Source organism: Pelophylax lessonae (genome assembly GCF_965119305.1).
Source record: "Pelophylax lessonae genome assembly, chromosome: 1".
Classification (NCBI taxonomy): Eukaryota; Metazoa; Chordata; class Amphibia; order Anura; family Ranidae; genus Pelophylax; species Pelophylax lessonae.
The window spans coordinates 721,008,427-721,031,448 of NC_138768.1; the positions used below are offsets into that span (position 1 = coordinate 721,008,427).

General features: G+C 40.8%; 1 protein-coding gene across 1 annotated transcript in view; it reads left to right on the forward strand.

The window, feature by feature from the left end:
• The first annotated feature begins 8,076 nt into the window (after positions 1-8,076).
• The window catches only part of FAM149A (family with sequence similarity 149 member A), a 142,349-nt gene continuing 127,403 nt past the window's right edge, over positions 8,077-23,022 (forward strand). Inside the window, exon 1 of the mRNA XM_082244056.1 lies at positions 8,077-8,997. Within this exon, the coding sequence (XP_082100182.1) occupies positions 8,393-8,997 (605 nt within the window). The 5' untranslated portion in view covers positions 8,077-8,392. The remainder of the gene's footprint in view (positions 8,998-23,022) is intronic.

Here is a 23,022-nt window from a genome sequence, read left to right on the forward strand (position 1 = left end):
TTTGCCAGTGTCAGGCCATAGCCACAGAAAATAAAATATACTGTACCTACCCCCAAAAATAATGTTCATTCCAACCCTTTTTAACCTAGGAAAAAAATGTTTTAAAAAAGCTAAGGAAATATAGAAAAAAAAAAAAAATTAGAAAGGGGGCCCAGTCGCTAAACAGTAAATACAGATGTTGCTGACGCAAAACAAAAAGCATTTTAAAATTCCACCTACATAGACTGTCAGCTCTCCCTACAGTACTAAAACACAATGACAAATGGTTGCTGGGAGCCCACCTTTTTATAGTAATGGGGCTGGTGCATACTAAAGCCCCGTTTGTTGGCCATTTTAACACTCCTGACCACAGTAAAAAAAAAATGTCACCATACATTTTCCAGTACCTTGAACTTCCCTGATTTGCTGGGCAGCAAATTTGAACCTTTTCCTTATACATAAACTAGAAATGTTACAATAAAATTTCAGGTAATATGGAAATAGTTTTTTTCCTTCGTAACCCAAGCTCAAAGGATCAGCAAATGCAGATACATATTTTACATACTGTGCTACCTGCTGGTGATTTGTGGCACTGGGGAAGAACTGCACAGATGCAATGGTTCTCTATGAAAATCCCCTTATCTGCATGGCTGCACATTAGCATGTTTTTAGACAATATTGTATTTTTCATCCATCTGTCCATCAGAAATACGATAGCAACTAAAAATAAATCTCTTGTGTGGATCAGCTTGACCAGACAAAGGGGTATGTTGTATGTTGTAAGTGTTTGATGTGTAAAAATAGAGGAGATAGGAGGTCAATATGGACACAAAATTTATGCAAAGAAAAAACTTTATTAATTGAAAATTGTGGCATACATAGACTCCCAGAACCATACAAAATCTCAAGAGTAAAGCCCCGTACACACGTACCGATCGTCGGCCGAACGATCGGCCGTCTTTTGTCCGCGGGCTGTCTTGTCTGTTGAAAAGTGCAAAAGACTGCACACGAATTTTGTCGGCCAACAACAGCCGACTGCAGAAGTGATGTCATGTGATGGTTAACTTTCCTTGTCTTTTTTCTTTTCTGAGCATGCCCAGTCTTGCACATCTGCTGCCTGTCGGACGAAATCTGTACTGACTGGCGAACAATCAGCCGTTCTGGTGTCGGCATACAAAAATTTTAATGCTTGCACGACAGATTCTGTTCGGCCGAAAGTGCACTGTCGGCTGTCGGAAGCATCATACTAACAAGCCGAAAATCGGCCGATCGGTCGTCGGCCGAATCTTTTCGGCCGACAATGTGCACGTGTGTACGGGCCTTAAAAAACATGTACATAAAAACAACAAACAACTTGAGGGATAACTGCAGTAACCCACCCAACAATCCCCCAGATCTGTGAATGGATCACAATTGTGAAATTGATGAAAAAGGGGGGGGGGGATCCACTTGTGAAGTAGGGCGCAGTCCCTGATAATTAATTAACTCCACAAGGCTGAGTGGTTGGGCCAAACATGGATCCACAGCATTCAGAAAGTCAGTTCAATATATGTACTAATATTCCAGGTAGACTGCACAGGGAATATTCCCTATAGTAGAATTAGGCAATATGAACTGAAAGCCTGAAAAATCACACAGTCCAGCAGCAGTGGAGTGATTGGCATAGACCAGTATGTTGGAGGTTGGTTGTGCGGCTGTTAAGCGTAGTAACTCGTATGTTACACGTTATTATAAACGTGGTTCTCTGTATGATCATTGTGTAAAGCACAGTACCTCCTGAGAATCAATCAGTCTGACACACCCTCCTGGCGCTGTGGTCATGGGATCCGGGAGTTCAGCGTAGGTCTGCAGAGCTGCGGCATCCTTGCCTCGCTTGGAGGCTTCCAGCTACCTTCTGTGCTCCTGTGCTTGTACTGAGCATGGTCAACTTTTTTGGTCAACGGACCACTTTAGCCCCCAATAGTGCAATAGGTGGTATATGAGAGCATCTTCAGGGGGTGATCCCCCCCCCCCCCCCCGTTTGCACCAATTCATTATATTCATATAGCTGTATAGGAGAGAGATCCTTTGTTTTTCATTAAGTGTTTCAAAAACTTGTTTAAATATGATGTGTATTTAAACTTGAAATTCAAGTTTGACACCTATTAGGTTTATAAATGATCATGGTAGACAGTGGTAATACAGACATACAAAAAATAAGTGCTGAGCTGCAATAAATAATTGAAATGTCAGAAGAAGATAACACACATGTTAAGCGTGGCCTTTAATTAGCAAAGTGTAACCAGGATGAGAAGACTGCAAAAAGAGGGATTTTAGTGACAAATTAAAGAGAAGCACATAGCAGAGCTCAAGAAACTTTTTTTTTTTTTCACACACCAGAATTTTTCTGTCTACCCACTACCCACCCATAAAGGACAACTTTAACACACACAAAAAATAACAACATTTTAATAGACTCTCCCGATGACACCAAGGGTTTTTAGTTTTGGAATGAAATGATAAATGCTGGAATCACTGCCAGATTTTATTGATGCATGTGTCTACTTTGGAAAGTGTGCCTTCTCTCTAGTGATACCCATGAATACACAGGCAACAATGAAAACCTGGCAGAGATTCAAACCCTTGTCCATTCATACTGCCTAAAAAATGTGCTTCTGTTGGTTGTCTTTGTGACTATGACATAAAGACAGGGTAGATTACTCCATTGGAGTTTCTAGGTGCTATCCAGGCTATTCAAAACCAAAATAAGTATTTTGGCATGAGTTCAAATTTATTACCTGGTACTAACAAGGCAAGAAATGTGTTTTAAGCCCCATTCACACTTTTCGTTGTAGTGTGTTGCATGCATATTTTGTGTGTTAATGTGCATAGCATTAGGGTAGCCCAGAATGGACCATAAAATGCAAATAGTACCTACGGTACTTTTGCATGCATTTAGGTATGTTGATGCCCATTCACTTTGAATGCAACATGTATCAACAGGTAAACATACATGCATTGCAGCACACTGGGTTTTGGTGTGAATCAGTAATTAGACTGTGTTTTTTGCAATTTACAGACAACCCACTTGACTCATGATTTTAGTCAATGTTTGTTAGTTGAAATGTTGAAAAAAAAACTAATGTGCTCAACAACAAAATAAAGTAGCATCAAATATGCAAATATGTGATATACATACAATCAGAAAAATCCTGATGGGCTTTAAAAGTAAAAGTTCATAAGTGACAAAAAAAACTATACAATGTAAACTATTGAAGAAATCCACAACATGAAAAAAACAAAGCCTGTGCTTCAAGTGTTTTTCATAAAACGGTGAATAAAGTCTTGAAGGTGAAAATGATGTAGTTGATGCTTTTCTCAGATTAACGGCAAAAAACAATTCTGCATGCAACACCACGTGACCAAAAACAGAAATTAGGTGGCTCCTTACCAGATCTCTAGTACCAAACAGCCTGTTTAGTTACCTCACAGGGTTAAATGACTGGGGGGAGTGTGAAAGTGATTCCCAAGCTGCATGCGTCTCCAAGTGACAAAATATAAATGGATTGCTTCTTACCAGATACACAATATCGATAAACTTCTAACAATCTAATCCATACAGGTTGTAGAGGCTGATATTGGATGTACCATCAGTCAAGCTCTCCCACAGGATATGCACTCATCATACATGGATCACAGCATTTTTTAGGTGTGATGGCTGCTGTCTGTTTTTCAAAAGAACATGCTCTCCAGCAGAATGTATCAGTTACAGAGATGAGCCAAACCATTTAACTTTAAATGCACAGTACAGACTTTGTTTTTTTCACGTTGTGGGTATCTTTAATGGTTTACATTGTATAGTTTTTTGTCACTTATGAACTTTTACTTTTAAATACCATCAGGTTTTTTCTGATTGTATGTATATCACATATATACACATTTGATGCTAGTTTATTATGTTGTTGAGCGCACTCGTTTTTTTTTTCAACATTTCATTTTAACTCCTAAGTTCTTGGAGTTCTAGGTGCTGCCACAATTTCCACATCAAGTTAGCGCACCCTATTTCACTTTATTAATGTTTGTTAGTTGCTTTGTCCATTCTAAACTGTTTTTTTTTTTTTTTTTAAATATCTGGCTTATAATCTAAATAAAATCCATGGTCCAGTCTTGTTTACTATCTTCTCATAATCAGTTTGTGTTTTTGTTTCTCCTTTAATGTGGAATTAAACTCTACAATAGTGATAAGTTCCGATGAGTTGAAACTAGAATCCAAACCCACATGTGTGAGTCTGCCAGGGAGCTGTCACCTGTAGAGGCCACCCAACTGTGGCTGGGGCATTCCCTGACCTGCAGCTGCACATATACAAGGAAGGTGTATATGAGTAGCTATGAAGTGGGCAATTCCCCAAACACAGATCATTGGCCCATACAGCTGGTAGCTTCCTTGGAGGCTCGCATATGTGGGCTTGGATTCCAGTACAAACACTGCTGAACTTGGACTAGGATCCACATCTGTGTGGTCCCTCACCAGCACTGACACCTTCTACCCTTCTTCTTCTGGGTGATGGTTGTTTGGCCACCTTGATTAGATGGCTTAGGAATGACGTAATGCATGTTCATGGGATTTCAATAATTTGGTGCCAAAGTATGCTGGGAATGTACATTAAGCTGCACATTAAGAAAAACAGGCAGGTCAATTTGTTTATTGGAGAAAAGACATTGAATGTCTGTATTGCAATAAAGAACCTGCCTGTTTACATTTTTTTTTTTGTTTGCACTGTAAAGTGGTTGCAAAGTCTGAAGGTTTTTTTTTTTACACATGGAGGCTAAAAACTTTTTGTTTGCTGCTCCCTTCACACGCCCTTCACCCCCCCCCCCCACTCACCTGAGACCCCTCTCGATCCAGCGATGTGCACAGAAGCCTCAGCTGTCCTGGGTCTCTCCTCCTGATACAGCACCAGGAGCAAATTAGGAGAGAGCAGGGGGTTGGGCCCAACCACAGCTCTATGTGTCTAATAAATTCATAGAGCCGGGTCCAGGAGCGCGCATGCACCAGTGTCCCCAAAGAAAGTGGATTGCTATTGGGGGCACTGGTCAAAGTGGGAGGGAACCAGGGGCGCCGGTGGGGGACCCGAGAAGAGGATCGGGCTGCTCTGTGCAAAACCATTGCAAAGAGAAGGTAAGTATAAAAAAAAAAAAAAAAAAACGAACCGTTAATATAACTTTAATTCTGTTTTAAAAGAAGCATGTCAGGATATAAATAGTTGTCAAAAAAAGTTATAATCTTTTCTTTATTGGTTGGGGATTTTCTGTCTTGGAACATAGCAGTATGTGCATATCTGGTGTCCTGACACTGCACTGGATAAATGCTTGTTCCAGGTCAGTGAATTACAAAGTAGTGAAACAAGTGTGAGGATGAAAGCCCTGGAGCATGCAGAAACATATCGGTAATGGCAGCTTCCTTATTTCTATTTGGGTAGGTATTGTGGCAGAGCATTGCTGTGCCAGGGTCCAGAAAGCGATTTTGACCCAGTATTCTTAACCAGACGGGTTAAGAGGCTCCAGGGAGCCTGTGACATGAAGAGGAAACTGGCTTTTCAGTTTCCTCATAGTTTTCTAAAGTCCATTTTGGGACCTGGAGCTTTGATCGAAGTGATTCGGGTTGGATGAAATCTTCAATCCTGGATCTAGATATTCAGAACAGCCAGCATACTAATTGGTCTGGTGTGTGCTGGGCTTTTAGTAGTAACCTGACCATGGTTCTGGGCTCTACCCTGGCAGACAGGAGGTCTGGCCCAGGAGTCAGGAGGGCACCACGTGGGAGGTCAGTGAACAGTCTATAGGAGACAGACACAGGCCTGGAGTGTAAAGCCTCGTACACACTCAACGAATTTCCGCCGACTGGTCATCCGTATTTTGTCCAGAGTGGTGTCTGTTGGTTGGAATGTGCTCTAGACTGCACACGAATTTTCCCGCACGTCAGAATTCTACTTCAGAAGTGATGTCATGTGTTGGTTTGCTTTCTTTGTGTTCTTTCATCTCTGAGCATGCCTAGTCTTGCTCATAAGATTTTTCCCCATCGAAATCTGTACTAATGAGACGAAAATTGGACGTGTTTTGACGGTCGACAAAAATTTTATAGCCTGCGCACCAGGATTTTTTCGACCGAAAAAAGTCAGAGTCAGTTGTCGAAAGCACCATACTAACAAGCCGAAAATTGGCAGATCGGTCGTCGGACGAAATTTCACGGCCGAATTTCTACTACGGGGCTTCAGGCCAGATTGGCAGTGCTGCAACTACAAGCCAAAAGGGCTGAATGTTGTTTATGTTGAAGGAGAATAAATGCTAAAAACCCCTGTGAGGGAAACCTATGTTTGTATTTACTGAACTTTATTTTAATAAAAATGGGCAAGAAAAGCCCTTACAAGAGAAGACAAGCGAGTGGTGGTGTCCTTAACCGCTTGCCGACTGCGCACAGTATATTTATTGCGGCAGTCAGCCCCGGCCAGGCAGAGTGACGTAGATCTACGTCGCTAGCCTGGGACCGGCTTTTGAGCCAATAGCGGGCGAGCGCGCGCCCGCCCCGGCTCGTTCACAGAGGAGTCCGCGCGTGTGACCGGCGGACCCGATGTCCGCCGGTCACACTGCGATCGTCGGTAGAGCGGGAGAAAGGCGGGCGGCTTATGTAAACAAGCCGCCTGTCATTCTCCCCTGTGTAAAAATGGAGATCAGATGGTTCTACTAAGTAGAACCGTTGATCTCTGTTTTTACAATAGGAGACATGTCCCATCACAGTTAGAAACACGCCCCTAGGACACACTTAACCCCTCCCTCTCCAATACAGTTAACCCCTTCCCTGCCAGTGTCATTTTTACAGTAACAGTGCATATGTATAGCACTGATCACTGCAATAATGTCACTGGTAACCCCAAAAGTGTCAAAAATGTCAGTCAAGGGTCCGATCTGTCCGCTGCAATGTCGCAGCACCGCAAAAAAAAACGCAGATCGCCGCCATTACTCGTTAAAAAAAAAAACACCAAAAATGACAAAAATCTTTCTCTTTGTTAGTAAACGCGATAACTTTTGCGCAAACCAATCAAAATTCGCTTTTTGCGATTTTTTTTTACCAAACATATGTAGCAGAAAACAAATTGGCCGAAAATGTTAAAAAATTTTGATTTTTACATTTTTTTTTTGGGGGGGGGGGGAATTTCATATAAAAAAAGTGAAAAATATTGTTATTTTTGCAAAATTTACTCTCTTTTTTTGTTTATAGCGCATGATCAAAAAATCGCACAGGTGATGAAATACCACCAAAAGAAAGCTCTGTTTGTGGGAAAAAAAGGACGTGAAATTTGTTTAGGTACAGTGTCGCACGACCGCGCAATTGTCCGTTAAAATCGCAAAAAACCCCCTGGTCAGGAAGGGGGTAAAATCTTCCAGGGCTTAAGTGGTTAAATGCTCTACCTTTGATGCCAGTTCTCACAGTATATATAACATAAGCTGAGACCAGCAGCAGAATATATAGGCCTGAGCATATGTTCTTCAGTGCCACTGCAAAAAATGAAAGGGATCTATTGGCTCTGCAGCTGTATTGGTACTACAAGTCCCAGAGCACAAGCTTGCTAGAGGCTGTTTACCTCTATGAGAAAGGCATCCATTCAAGAGGCAATTGCACCTTATACAGTGAGACAACACAATGGGGAATGACAATAAGAAGAATGCAGTGGGCCATTGCAAACAACCTCCTTTTAGCATACTCTTGTATGATCGCTGAAAGGAGAATGATCGCAGTTAGTTCATATTTGCAAATCATTGCTGTTCTTTGCATTGATTTGTGCACTACATAAGCAACTGCCTTTTAATCTTTAAAACATCCAGGTAAATGTGTCCATCGCCCCTCTGTCTTTGCCTGCGCTCTGGTTGGCTCTGTCAGTACAATACTGTGACTAATCTGTTTTCTTCCTTGTCTCTCAGGGTGAAAGCTTCCAAGCCTCTGAGCTGAAAAGGCCCAGTTACAAGTCTCTCCCTTTTTTGTTTATCATAGCAACCACCCGCCCCTTCTACTCTAATGTCAGCTGCTCCAAGCCACTGAATCAAGACATAAACAGACAGCTTTCTCCTTTCTGTCGGGATTCCGCATATGCAGTTTTCCTTCCTATAGTGCTATCTTTGTAGTAAGTTGAACTGTACATCTGTGGACTAGAGACTTTGTAGATGTCTAAGTCAATGCACTTGCTTCATTGCATTTGAAAGGAATTAGGCTTCTCGTAACAGTATTTGCTTTCTGATATTTCCCTTTGTATTCCGTCTCTGACAAGTTAGCGTTTGCTGGTGGGGATGAGCAGGACTTTACAGAACTTTACTACTCTTTCTCCTAATTTACTCACCTATATTTGCAGACTTTTATATTTTCATTGCCAGCTGAAAAGACATGAAGGTGGCAATCTTGGATCTGGGAACTGTATTTGCTAAATTTTTCAAATCATCAGTTTCTCCTTTAAATTCTGGGCCAAGCAGTAACCCTTTTTCTCAAGGTTCCAATACTGTCAACTCCTCAGGATTTACTGCCACTTCTTTGACTCCAAAAACGCCTTTCCTTTTACTTTCTGCACCACCTTCTCCTTTGCATATTCTTAGTACTTCAGCTTCTTCCCTTTCTCGAGTTCCCTCTGGAAAGTCCACCACTCATACAAATGGGATATCTGCACCGAGTAGCCCATCTCATTCAACAAAACCCCAAACTTTAAACTCAGCTGCTGCCAGCGTGGTACCACCATTACAAGTCCAAGAGGAACAATGGACAGGGCCCCAGTCTACCACTTCATCTCCAGCCACGTTGACTACTATCCTGGTTCGCCCAGCTCCTACAGCTAGCAATCCAGCAATAACCACAAGTCAATCAAACCACTCCAATCGATCTCCAAGGCATATTCCGGAGTCTTCAGTTTCTGGTTGGAACACCAAGTCTATGCTGTTTACCCTGCCTGATATTGGGGAAGAGGGCACTGAGTATGAGGACAGCCATCACAGTCAAGGGTAAGTACTGCATGTACAATAGCTAAGATATAAGCCAGTATGAAAGATGGAATGTACGCAGAACTACTTGTTTTGTTATTGGTAAAGGATGTAGTCTGCATATACCATGATATATTTATTACGTTATAATTTGAAGATCAACCATCCATCACTTTAATGATTGCTTCTTCCCGAACAAGCTTCTGCGGTTTGTCGGGCTTACTCTTAAAGCAAAAAGCAATAAACACTTGTCAAGGAATGAAAGACACTTCACAGTACTGCTAAGAGTATAGAAAATGCTTGTAGAATTTTAGACACAGGTTGTCCCTATCAACTTTAACTTAAACCAAAATAATCCTTTTGGATAGAAGGGTTCAGGAAACGTAAGTACCTATAGCACATACGCTTTCCAGTGCACTATTGAAGGGACTGTGAACCCTTTGCTCAATTTATTTATATGCATTGGGTAGCAAGAACAAAATCCTAACAGCCCAGTAACCATTTGTCTAACTTTGGGGTCTTAGGGGTTAATTTACTAAAGGCAAATAGACTGTGCACTCTGCAAGGGCAGTTGCTTCAGTGCTTAGTAAATGAGTAGGAGCTCTGCTGACTTCCATTATCCAATAATGTGCTAGCAAGAATGCAGTTTATTTTTATTTTCCTTGCATGTGATTGGGTATTCTTTGCAAAGTGAAGCTTTACCTCTATTACTAAACTCTGGAATAATTGCTCTTGCAGAGTGCAACTGCACTTTGCAAAGTGCACAGTCTAGTTGCCTTTAGTAAATTAAACCCAATGTGTTATCTGTTGTGACACTTGTGGCCCATTCACTATCTGATTCTCATCCAAACGTATAATATTCACCATCACTGGACAACAGGTCTATAAGGTACTTTTGGAAGCATAGAAGCTGCAAGTTAGTGAACTACCAGGCTTGTCATTCTGGAATATTTATTGTGACGTGATTGTATTATTCTTCATTCAGGGTGCACTATGGTTTAATTATTATGTCAGACCTCTGTGAATTACTGAGTATTCATGCATGCCTCCAGGTTCAGATGCTACACTCTATTCTGTATCTTTCAGCAGCACCTGCTGTTACAAGGAACTTGTACAATAGCTCCCAAACATCTGATGACAGATGATATCACACTCCACCAAGGCGGCTGTTTGTTTAGTGAATAGTGCTATTTGTACAGGAGCTGCGCTTCTGAATATAAGTTTTGATTCTCAATTCAGAACCATCCTGCTAAAGCATAACTGTCCATCACAACTATTTTTTTTTAGTTTGAACGGGCACTTCTTAACTCAACCATTGTCTTGTAGATCAGAAGTACAGTATACCAAATTCTATTTTGTTTTTATCTAATTTATTTTTTATTATATGTAATGTACTCCTATATGAAAAACCAAAAAAATTATTCTGATCTTATGTGAAATTATGCCCTTACGGAACAAGACAAAAAAATAGTAAGCTTCTTAAAATCTGTAATAAGTCTTTTTACTTTAAGGGTACTTACACACGGGCGGTCCATATGTCCGTTTTTCATCCCATTTTTTTGCGGATGAAAAACGGACATAATGCATGTCAATGGGATTGTGGATGTCAGTGGATGACCATCCGCTGACATCCGATTTGCGTCCTTTCCGATCAGTTCCGTTTTTTGGAACAGAGGAGAACCCTAATTTTCTTCTGTTAAAAAAACGGAACGGACGCAAAAACTGATGTCAGCTGTATCATCCGCTGACATCCTCAATCCAATTGACATACATTATCTCCTTTTTATCATCTGCAAACGGATGGGATGATAAACGGACATACGGACCGGACCGGATGACACAAGTGTCATCGGTGTCCGTAAAAAAAAAAAAAAAAAGTGCTGGAATGGATCATAAAAAGGGTCCGCTCCGTGTGAAAGGACCCTTAAGGAGATTTTTTTTTCAATCAAAAAAATGATAAATTAAAGCATGAGCAATTATATAAAGAGGAGGTTTGCCTCCCAATTACCAAGAAAAAAATGAAAATACAGAAAACAGTGCAGATTCAGTGTTACTAGAAGAGGGAAATGATAACATGACAAATGCAGTAGTCCAGAGCAAACAATCACATTTCACTTTTCATCAGTTTAGAACAATGATTGTTGATCGCACCTCATGGATCACAGCATACTGCATACTTTTCTTTGTGTTATTAAATAATGTTTTCAAATTACCAGAACTTACAGTAGAGTACTTGGGGGCCTTATTTTGCCCATTTTTGATGACAAATTTATAAGGGTCACAAAAAGCTGGATACAATCAATGTTATGTTATCTGTATGTTATTAATATTTTTGAAAAGCTGGACTTTAACCACTTAAGCCCCGGAAGATTTTACCCCCTTCCTGACCAGGGGGTATTTTGCGATTCGGCACTGCGTGACTTTAATGGACAATTGCGCGGTCGTGCGACGCTGTACCTAAACAAATTTGACGTCCTTTTTTTCCCACAAACAGAGCTTTCTTTTGGTGGTATTTGATCACCTGTGCGATTTTTTTATCATGCGCTATAAACAAAAAAAGAGCGTCAATTTTGCAAAAATAACAATATTTTTCACATTTTTTATATGAAATTCCCAAAAAAAAATGTAAAAATCAAAATTTTTTAACATTTTCGGCCAATTTGTTTTATGCTACATATGTTTGGTAAAAAAAATCGCAAAAAGCGTATTTTGATTAGTTTAAATAAAATCTTGTTTTATTCAGTACCGGGTTTTTTTTTTTTTTTTTTAATGGCTCTGAACGCAGTTTTATTGTATGGTGGTAAGCATGAAGGTTAATGGCTGCCTGGCATAAGTATGGAATACCTTGTATGGCGTCTCTTCACCCCACCCAGGACGTTATGGTTTTGACAGGACACACTGGATGGCTGACAAATGCCAACAACACTAAATAAAAATATAATGTAAATAGGTCCATATGCTTTGTGATTTTTGTTGCTGCTGTGCCTAATTCTAGTTTCACAAGAAATAATTAGGTTGTCTGAGAGTCCATATCGTTATAATATAAAGTGTAAAAAATGTGAAAAATTGGTGATATTTTACAAAATTGCAGAGAACTAGGCAAAACCTAGTTTTCTAAACCTCTGGAGACAAACATGGTGGCTGTCATTGCTCTTTTTCTGATAATACCAGCTGCCTAGCTGTTATGCTGGCCCTCTTTTCTCCATAGTTTCTCCATAGTAGAGTCACAGACGTGGAACAATATGTAAAAAAGAACATCTGATATTTGCATAATATGCAAATATGTTCCACATCAATGACTGGGAAAGTATGTTGCAAATGAGACAGAATAACAGCAAGGGAGCAAATAATATCAGAAGGTGGGCAGCAGGCGAAGGCCCTTTAGGGTCCCAATGACCATCTCTTAACATTTGCCAGAACCAAGGCCAGATTTTAGTAGCTGCCTATTTTAATAATGGTTCTTTCCTTGACTGCGTATCATTGGTATGATGCAGTTCCCAACACCTGGTACAAGATAAAGAAGTGTAATAACATGTACAATATATGAAATGTACAACAGCTTTATTATCTGTGTGTAAGGAATATACTGGTTTAATATGCCCTGCGCCACTTGTTTATTTATATTATAAATATGTGAATAAATAATAAATAATAAAAAATCTTGTGTATAACAATTAATTTTGTGCATAAAATATTATTTAAAATAGTGTATATTCGTAGCAGCTGCTATAGAAGATAAAGGTTGTTTGCAAGTAAGCAGTCTGGATGACTACCTATAGCGCTTGCTTTAAAATTTATATTAAAGTGAATAAGGTAAATTATTCACTTTATAAAATTAATGGTGATCAATAAATGCGATAATAATCAAATCTTATTTCATATAAAATGTCCAAGGTAAAAAGTCCAATAAATATACAATATAAAATAAGTCCTTTGTGCAAACTTCCAAGCAAAAAAAGTGCAATTAATGTGCAAAATAAATTGAATCCTTTGTGCAAAATTCCAAGCCAAAGGTCCAATCTTATTGGACTTTTTACCTTGGACATTTTATATGAAAAGATTAGATTATTATCACATTTATTGACCACCATTAATTTTATGAAATTTACCTTATTCACTTTAATTTATTATCTGTGTGTATACTTATTCAGCAGTGCCATGTGTTAGGATAATAATAGAAGAGTCGGCTTGCGTCCCACAATGCCACATTGATTTTTACTGCCATTTGTTGGTCTCTGCACAAATCTGGATCTACTTGCATCCGGAGCAGAATCTGCTCATATATGAACAGGCTTATTGATAGATGTGTCCGGTGACACCCACCGACATCTGATCCAAACCTGTCCGCTAAAAACAGACAGATGGGGATCTGTTTCCTCTCGGTCTGGTGGATCGGATTTGATGGCAGTCGGGTGCCCATTGAGGAGAGTGGATCAGCGGACAGATTCCTTGCTAAGCAGTCAGACTCCAGCAGAGCCAGCCTATGATAAGGTATTGGAAGCTAAAATAAACTCAGGGATTGATTTACTAAAGGCAAATAGACTGTGCACTTTGCAAAGTGCAGTTGTTCCAGAGCTTAGTAAATGAGCAAAAGCTCTTCTGGCTTCAGTCATTCAATCATGTGCAAGCAAAAATGCTGTTTTTTATTTATTTATTTTTTTTCCTACCGTGTGATTGGGTATTCTTTGCAAAGTGAAGCTTTACTTCATTTACTAAGCTCTGGAGTAACTGCACTTGCACAGCGCAGCTGCACTTTGCAAAGTGCACAGTCCATTTGCCTTTAGTAAATCAGCCCCAAAGTAGCCATATGACCCCTGGTCTTTTTCTATCTCTTATAACATGCAAATAACGGGGTTGATTTACTAAAGCCAAAAAGACTGTTAATTTTGCAAAGGAGATTGCACTTTCCTTTGGAATTCCCCAGAGCTTAGTGAATGAGGTTAAGCTCTGCTAACTTTCACAAGCCATTCATATGCAAGCAAAAATGCTGTTTTGTTTTGTTTTTTTTGTTTTTGTTTTTTTTTTCGTTTTCCTTGAAGGTAATTGGAGGTGATTGGATTGGGTAATCTTTGTAAATTACAATTTCACCAAACAAAATGGTTATACTCCTACTAATCTATTAAAATGAGAAATGAAAAATAAAGATAAAAAATGAAGGGAGACACACATGAAATATATATACTATAATCTGATAAATAATACATTTTTGAAAATCAGATTCTAAATTTATCTTGTGTGTCTCCCTATATATGTTTTTTCTTGTCCATCTTTATTTAATATATATATTTTTATTTTTTATATTTACTTTATTTTTTCAGTTTTATTTATTTATTTCATTTTTAATAGCACAGTAGGAGTACTCTGTTTTTTTAGTATAACCATTTTATTTGTTATAGAACATACAGTAAAGTGAGTACACCCCTTATATTTTTGTAAATATTTTATTAAACCTTTTCCTGTGACAACACTGAAGAAATGACACTTTGCTACAATGTAAAGTAGTGAGTGTACAGCTTGTATAACAGTGTAGATTTTCTGTCCCCTCAAAATAACTCAACACACAGCCATTAATGTCTAAACCACTGGCAACAAAAGTGAGTACACCCCTAAGTGAAAGTGTCCAAATTGAACCCGAATTGTCATTATTTTGTTTGGCCACCATTATTTTCCAGCACTGCCTTAACCCTCTTGGGCATGGAGTTCACCAGAGCTTTACAGGTTGCCACTGGAGTCCTCTTCCACTCCTCCATGATGACATCACGGAGCTGGTGGATGTTAGAGACGAGTCATTTGTGTCTTATAGTAATAGATGTGAGTCAGAAAGATTTGGGAGAAACCACCCCTAAAGCTACATATGAAAAACCAGAAAGGTTAAACTAACCCCACATATATTGGGCTTTTAAATGGTGACTCCCAAATGAAAGAACAACCATATCAATAACTTGTTAGAAAAGTAAAAACAATGCATTTATTTAGTAATCACAGTTATATATAAACAACCTCATAGTATGTAGGGCCATGAACAGACATGGGGCCCACAATAACATAGTACATACAGTGACATCAATAATTTCTAAAGGATAAAAAGTGCATGATGTGCCAACATGTTTTGCGGCTTATGTGTCCCGCTTCTTTGGGGCGGCTGGGGGAAGTCATCATCCGGCGTCCTTCACCCCACAAGGTCACAGACGCCTTTGGTCTCTGTTTGACCCGTCACTTGCCACATGACGTTAGGGTCCCACGGACCATGCCTGCTTGGGGCATCAATGGGAAGGATGGTAGTTGGGATACTCTTCTCCCTTTTGTCAACATTTTTACACTTGTCTTATGTCACCAGCTTTTATCTTTATGATAGGTACTTGCTCATTCACTTATCCATTCTCACAATTCCTTGTTCAATCTGGGTTGTTTGGCACTTTTCATTTTTCTTTTTCACCTATGTCTACATTTTTCTATTTATCTGGTGACAGTTTAGTTTCACTTCTTCCTTTTTTCTTTTTCTTTTCCATCCATGGCATTGTCACGCCACTACTTCACAAGCCCTTCCTTTATCTAGCATATTACCTTATTACTCTGACACAAGACAATATAATTTATATTTATACTGCTATTACTCATACTTTTTTATGTCAGATATGGAAGGTACATTTTTTCATTCAACACTCATATCACGTACCTCCCATATGCCTCCATGTTGGCTCTCGTCCGCTTGGACCCTTCAGCTCCTGGGTCAGACCTATCCCACCACCACCGAATAGAAGCCTATCTTTTGACTCCAGCCCAACCTTTTCGTAAGTATTGGGTCCTCTATGGTGTTCCCAATTATTTACAGAATTTTTTCCATCATTTTAAGTCTGTACTCCAATATTGATGTTTTTCTCTTTAGACATGGTTCCTATGCATCCACTCTTGAAGAAGCGAGCGTTAGCTCGCGAAACGCGTCGAGACCAAGATGCATTATACTATTATGTTTTTATTTTTGAGACCAAGATGCATTGTACTATTATGTTTACATTAATGTAACTCATTATTATCAGTATCGTGTACTGCAATACCACTAATCGGTCTGACATTTTCAAGTGTTTCATGGTGCATGATGTTATTTTTTATTTACAAACTATAATAAAGGTTGAAAATACTTTTTCTATATATCTACATTCATTTTTTATCACTGGCCACATGTGCTCACCTCATCTAAAGTCCCGGGCCAATTTCTTTTTATGTTTATATTGGGATGGAGGTGTGTCACAGATGACACCAGACCATTCTCTAGCTGCTACTGAAATTCGGGTGGAAGACACCCATCTGTGCCCAAAATGGTCTGGTATCATCCTGGCCTGTGTTTTATTTTAGTTTATTTTTATTTTACTCTACACCTATTCATTTATTCCAATGTACATCTTTAAATTGTTTTTTCCATCCTATTCTGGTTCCTTTGATGGGTCTTTTTGTTTGGTGGGTTGGTGGGTTTCTTTGTCCCAGGAGCTGCGATGTATGAAGAGGGAGGTTTTCCTGCTTTACTGTCCCCTCCTTTCCTGTTTGACAGACGGGTCCACCTATACATCGGCGTCATGTTGCACGCTCATCACGCCGATGCGTGCCACATTATCTTGGGGCGGCTGGGGGAAGTCCGCATCCAGTGTCCTTCTCCCCCACGAGGTCGCATACGCCTTTGGTCTCTGCTTGGCCCGTCACTTGCCACTTGCCACATGACGTTATTCCCCACGGACCATGCCTGGTTGGGGCACCAATGGGAAGGATTGTAGTTGGGATACTCTTCTCCCTTTTTTCAAAATTTGTACACTTGTCTTATGTCACCAGCTTTTATCTATATGGTAGGTACTTGCTCATTCACTTATCCATTCTCATAATTCCCTGTTCAATCTGGGTGTTTGGCACTTTTCACTTTTCTTTTTCACCTATGTCTACATTTTTCTTACCAGCAATTTTACTATTTATCTGGTGACAGTTTCATTTCACTTCTTCCCTTTTTTCTTTTTCTTTTCCATCCATGGCATTGTAAGGCCCCTACTTCACAAGCCCTTCCTTTATCTAGCATATTACCTTATTACTCTGACACATTAGACAATATAATTTTATAGTTATACTGCTATTACTCATACTTTTTTTATGACAAATATGGAAGGTACACTTTTTCATCCTACACACCTATCACTTACCTCCCATATGCCTCCATATTGGCTCTCGTCCGCTTGGACCCTTCAGCTCCTGGGTCAGACCTATCTCACCACCACCGAATAGAAGCCTATCCCTTGACTCCAGCCCAACCGTTTCGTAAGTATTGGCTTATTGGCTTATGAAGTTCCCAATTATTTACAGAATGTTTTCCATCATTTTTAGTCTTTACTCCAATATTGATGTTTTTCTCTTTAGACATGCTTCCTATGTATCCACTCTTGAATAAGGGAGCGTTAGCTTGCGAAACGTGTCGAGACCAAGATGCATTATACTATTATGTTTTTATTTTTGAGACCAAGATGCATTGTACTATTATGTATACATTTATGTTACTCATTATTATCAGTATCGTGTACTGCAATACCACTAATCAGTCTGGCATTTTCATGTGTTTCATGGTACAAGATTTTATTTATTATTTACTCCAACAAACTGTAATAAAGGTTGAAAATACTTTTTCTATATATCTACATTCATTTTTTTTATCACTGGCCACATGTGTTTACCTTATCTAAAGTCCCGGGGGCAATTTATTTTTATGTTTATATTGGGATGGAGGTGTGTCACAGGTGGCACCAGACCATTCTCTAGCTGTTTACAGTAAACCCCCCTCCATTGCGGGGGTTACATTCCGGACCCAGCCGCGAAAAGTAAAATTCCGCGAAATAGAAAAACCCTATTAAAATGCATTGTAGGCATGTTTTTTTTACTGTCACTGTACGTGTAAAGCATTTTAAGGTCTTTAAACACACTTTTAAAACAATAGAAACTCATTTAAACACATAAAAGATACTAAGAGACATAGCAAGAGCTATGGAAAACACAAAAATATTTCATTTTTAATGATTTATATAGTAAAATAACATTACAAAGAAAACGCAAATTACCGGGACCGCAAAAACTGAACCGCGATGGAGCGGGGGATTACTGTACCTCTTTAAACAACATTTAGTATTTCAGCCAGGATTAGTATCCTAGGGCAAATCTGCGAGAAGGGAGAGGACATACACATATTACTTTGTCTAGATAGAGAATCTAATCATCATTGCATACTTATAAAATTGTATGCAAAGTAGAAGTCAACGCTAGCGTGAATAATGTTGGCAGCCAGCAACGCAGGTTCAGTACATAAACCTCTCAAATAATATACTTTGATAGGGGGCAGAGCCAAAATATATTGTGAAAACAATCAACCAGTAAAAAGGAAAGAGACATTTAAAAAAAGTCATAGTGGGGGTGTTAAGGCCCGTACACACGTACCGATTGTCGGCCGTAAAGATTTGGCCGACGACCGATCGGCCGATTGCAGGCTTGTTAGTATGATGCTTCCGACGGCCGACAGCGCATTTTCGGCCGAACAGAATCTGTCGTGCAAGCATTAATTTTTTGTTGGCCAACACCAGAACGGCGGATTATTCGCCATTCAGTACAGATTTCGGCCGACAGACAGCAGATTAGCAAGACTGGGCATGCTCAGAGAAGAAAAAAGACACGGAAAGTTAACCATCACATGACATCACTTCTGCAGTCGGCTGTTGTTGGCCGACAAAATTCGTGTGCAGTCTTTTGCACTTTTCAACAGACAAGACAGCCCTCGGACAAAAGACGGCCGATCATTCGGCCGACGATCGGTACGTGTGTACGGGGCTTTATTCTTTATTTGGTGGAAGAAATACACAGACGTGTGGATTTACTTAGTGGACTTTATTATATTACATTATATGACATTTGCACTCAAAGAGACAGTTTCTTACATATTCACTTGAGTTTCATTTTTTTTTTGTGATTTCTCATTTATTTTCACTTGTTTATTGTTTTCACATTATATTGTGGTGCTGCACTCTATAAAAGTATATACTATCAGAATTAGCAACACAATTGTTTATAGCAAATACAGGTATTTGTACTTCAATTATTACAGCTGCCAGTGTAGCAAGATGGCCGCCCCATTCATATGTATTATAAGATGAAGCCATGTACACCTAGTATGGCTTCCTGGCTCGTATACAGGAAGGGGGTATGAGTCAGAATTATGAGAAGGAGTAGAGTAGTATATATTATTATACAGGATTTATATAGCGCCAACAGTTTGCGCAGCGCTTTACAATGCGAGGGAAGACAATACAGTTACAATACAATTCAAAACAGGAGGAACTAGAGCAGGGGAGGACTGGGCCAAGGGGCAGGGGGGCAATTGCCCCCTGGGCCACTCTGATGCCCTGTAAAAAGGCTGCACTGCTTCTGCCACAGACACGCCTAAAGGATTCCTGGTGAAGAGAAGTTAAAAGTCCCTGCCACTGACCTACTGAGTGTGGGTGGAAGACAAGGACATAGCGCAGGCCTCTCCTCAGCATGGATGGTGTAAACCAGGCATGTCCAACCTGCAGCCCGGGGGCCGCATGTGGCCCAGAACCACAGGCTATGCGGCCCACTGCCCCCTGACAATTTTTTTTTGCTGAGGAGGAAGGAAGTCGAGTCAGGGGCATGGCCACAGAGGTTTCCAACTAACTGTAGGCAGTGGCTGCCTCAGAGGGGATCATCCACTAGTTGTGTTAAATTAGTGCTGGGGAAGGGAGGGCGCGGTAACGCGGGAAAGACGCAGCAGCGCGGGAAGGGCGCAGCAGCGTTTTTATTACTTACATACCTTAAGTATAGTATATATTTTATATGCGGCCCGAGAAAACTACACTCAATGTGGCCCAGAGAAGCCAAAAGGAGCAGAGGCGCGGTTCCATGCCCCACTGGAGACACTTCTCCCATGGCCAGCCCTGACCGATCTGTCCCAGCTCCCCCCCAACCACCCCCTACTGGCCAGGTCAGGAACCCAGATTCAGCCAGTTAGTGGAGAGTATCTGGAGAAGGTATTTAGCTAGGATTTAGCTAGGAATGGGGGACAGGAGGAGGACAGGAAGAGGGAGAGAGGGAGGGGGGCTGCACCATGGGCCACTGGTTTGTATTTGCCCCCCAGGCCAAAAGTTGCCAGTCTGCCCCTGAACTAGAGGGCCCTGCTCATTAGAGCTTACAATCTAGAAGACCAATCATAACTGGCCTTGGCGGTTCCTGAAGATGCCCACAAAGAAACGCTTTGGCCGGAGTTCATAGTTCCGGTGACATTACACCCAGCCAGTGGAGCACATGCCGTTGTGGCACTTACCGTTTCCTGGGTAACAGCTCTTTCATATGTTGAATCTTTCATATGCTGAGTGTATTTTTTTTGCATTGGCGTTTTTTAATAAAATTTCATACTGCACTATGATGCCCCCCCCCTACTTTATTTCCTTGCTTTCTATGGAGCCACTAGCCACTTATAGGAGAACAAGAGAGGTGTGATTAAAGACAAATTAAGGGGGATAGGAGCGGTGGAGGATTTAAAGAGGAGGATTTATTCTGGAGCCCAGTTGCAGCCTTGGATGATGCCATACTTGCTTGTTTGACTTCCCTAGCTGTATAGCAGAGAGTCCTTCCCTTCTGGTGAGTGTGGACACACCTGGGGAGAGTGCACAGTCACTATATTGGTGTTAAGAGGAAGCAGTGGATCTGCATAAAAAGCACAAAGTACTTTATATCAAGTTTGGCACAAATGTTGGGAATTCACATTTGTATATAAAGACTGTTATATATTTTTCCACTTTATTGATGTCAAGAGGAAGAGTTGGATCTGCATTCACATATGTTATAGTAATACGGAACACTTTTCTGATATTGGGATTGTATATTTATGTTTATAGACTGTCACATACTGTATTGTTACATATGCTGTTGATGCTTACGTATGTGATAGCACTATATATATATATATATATATTCATTTACGTCAGTCTGAACAAAGATTGCTCTTCAGAGGGCACAACAAATGTGAATGAGGCCTTCCTGCCTGCGATTACATGCGAGAATGCCAGTGGGGATTCCTGTGATTAGCTGTGAGTAGGCATCCCCATTTAAAAGCAATGTGAGGCTGCTGGCTCTCGCAGCTAATTGTGCCATCACACGTACACTGTATTGGGACGCCTGCCTTTAAACGTATAGAAACTTTAATGGCATCCCACCCTTAGTCCATAGGGTTTAATATTGAGTTGGCCCACCCTTTACAACTATAACAGCTTCAACTCTTCTGGGAAGGCTGTCCACAAGGTTTAGGAGTGTGTCTATAGGAATGTTTGACCATTCTTTCAGATGCACATTTGTGAGGTCAGGCACTGATGTTGGATGAGAAGGCCTGGCTCGCAGTCTCTGCTCTAATTAATCCCACAGGTGTTCTATTAGGTTGAAGTCAGGCCAGTCAAGTTCCTCCTCCCCAAACTCACTCATCCATGTCTTTATGGACCTTGCTTTGTGCACTGGTGTGCAGTCATGTTGGAACAGCAAAGGGTGATCCCCAAACTGATCCCACAAAGTTGGGAGCATGAAATTGTCCAAAATGTCTTGGTATGCTGACGTCTGAAGAGTTCCCTTCACTGGAACTAAAGGGCCAAGCCCAACCCTTAAAAAGCAACCCCACACTATAATCCCCCTCCACCAAATGATTTGGAGCAGTGCACAAATCAAGGTCCATAAAGACATGGATGAGCGAGTTTGGGGTGGAGGAACTTGACTGGCCTGAACAGAGTCCTGACCTCAACCCAATGGAACACCTTTGGAATGAATTAGAGCGGAGACTACGAGCCAGGCCTTCTCGTCCACATCAGTGCCTGACCTCACAAACATTTCCTTTGACACATTCCTAAATATTGTGGACAGCCTTCCAGAAGAGTTGAAGCTGTTATATCTGAAAATATTGAACCCTATGGACTAAGAGTGATTAAAGTTCATGTGTGTGTGTAAAGGCAGGCGTCCAAATACTTTTGACAATATAGTGTATTTACTCGGCCATAAACGCGAACTGCCTGCTGGAAGACACATCACACTAAAGTAAATGTCCCTTGTGCTTTTTTGGTATTTTTTTTTTTTTTTATGTAATCATAAGCCTTAAGTTATGACATCCTTTTTTTCTGAATCAGTAGGCTCATATTGAAAATGTAAAAATACTGGACGTCCTCCCAGAATTGCACTTTCCACACACTCGCTGGGGCGTGCACACGGAAGTATCCTTGCTTGCCCAGTTCACGGACCTGGTGCATCACGGATGGTGATAACAGGCCAATGACAGCAGCCCTTTACCATGTGATGTAATTAGTTGTCAACAAAGGAGCACATGTCCGGTTCAGTTCTCTCCTCTCCTCGCACGCTGTACACAACGCTTGGTTCAGCATGCGAGGAGAGAGACAGCAGCACTGCTCATTCCAGCCTCTTCCGTGCTACAATCATGCCCATCCGTGCCTCAATCATGCCTCATGCATCCCAATCTGAACCTCAATCATGCCCATCTGTGCATCATTCATGCCTCATTCATGCCAATGTGAGCCTCAAGCATGCCCATCTGTGCCTTAATCATGCCCATCTGTGCCTCATTCGTCCCTCAATCATGCCCATTTGTGCCTCATCAATGCCCATCTGTGCCTCATTCATGCCCATCTGTGCCACGTATATGCCTCATCTGTGCCCACCCATGCCTCATCCTTGCTTACCTGTGAGAAATCAGTGCTCATCCTTGCTTCATCCATACCACATCAGTGCTCATCCATGCCACATTAGTGCTCACCTGAGACACATCAGTGGTCATCTGTGCCTCATCCATGCCACATCAGTGCTCATCTATGCCACATCCGTGCTCATCCATGACACATCCGTGCCACATTAGTGCTCATCCGTGCCCCATCAGTGCTTATCCATGCCATACCCATGCCTCGTCAGTGCTCATTTGTGCCATATCCATGCCACATCAATGCTAATCTGTGCCATATCAGTGCT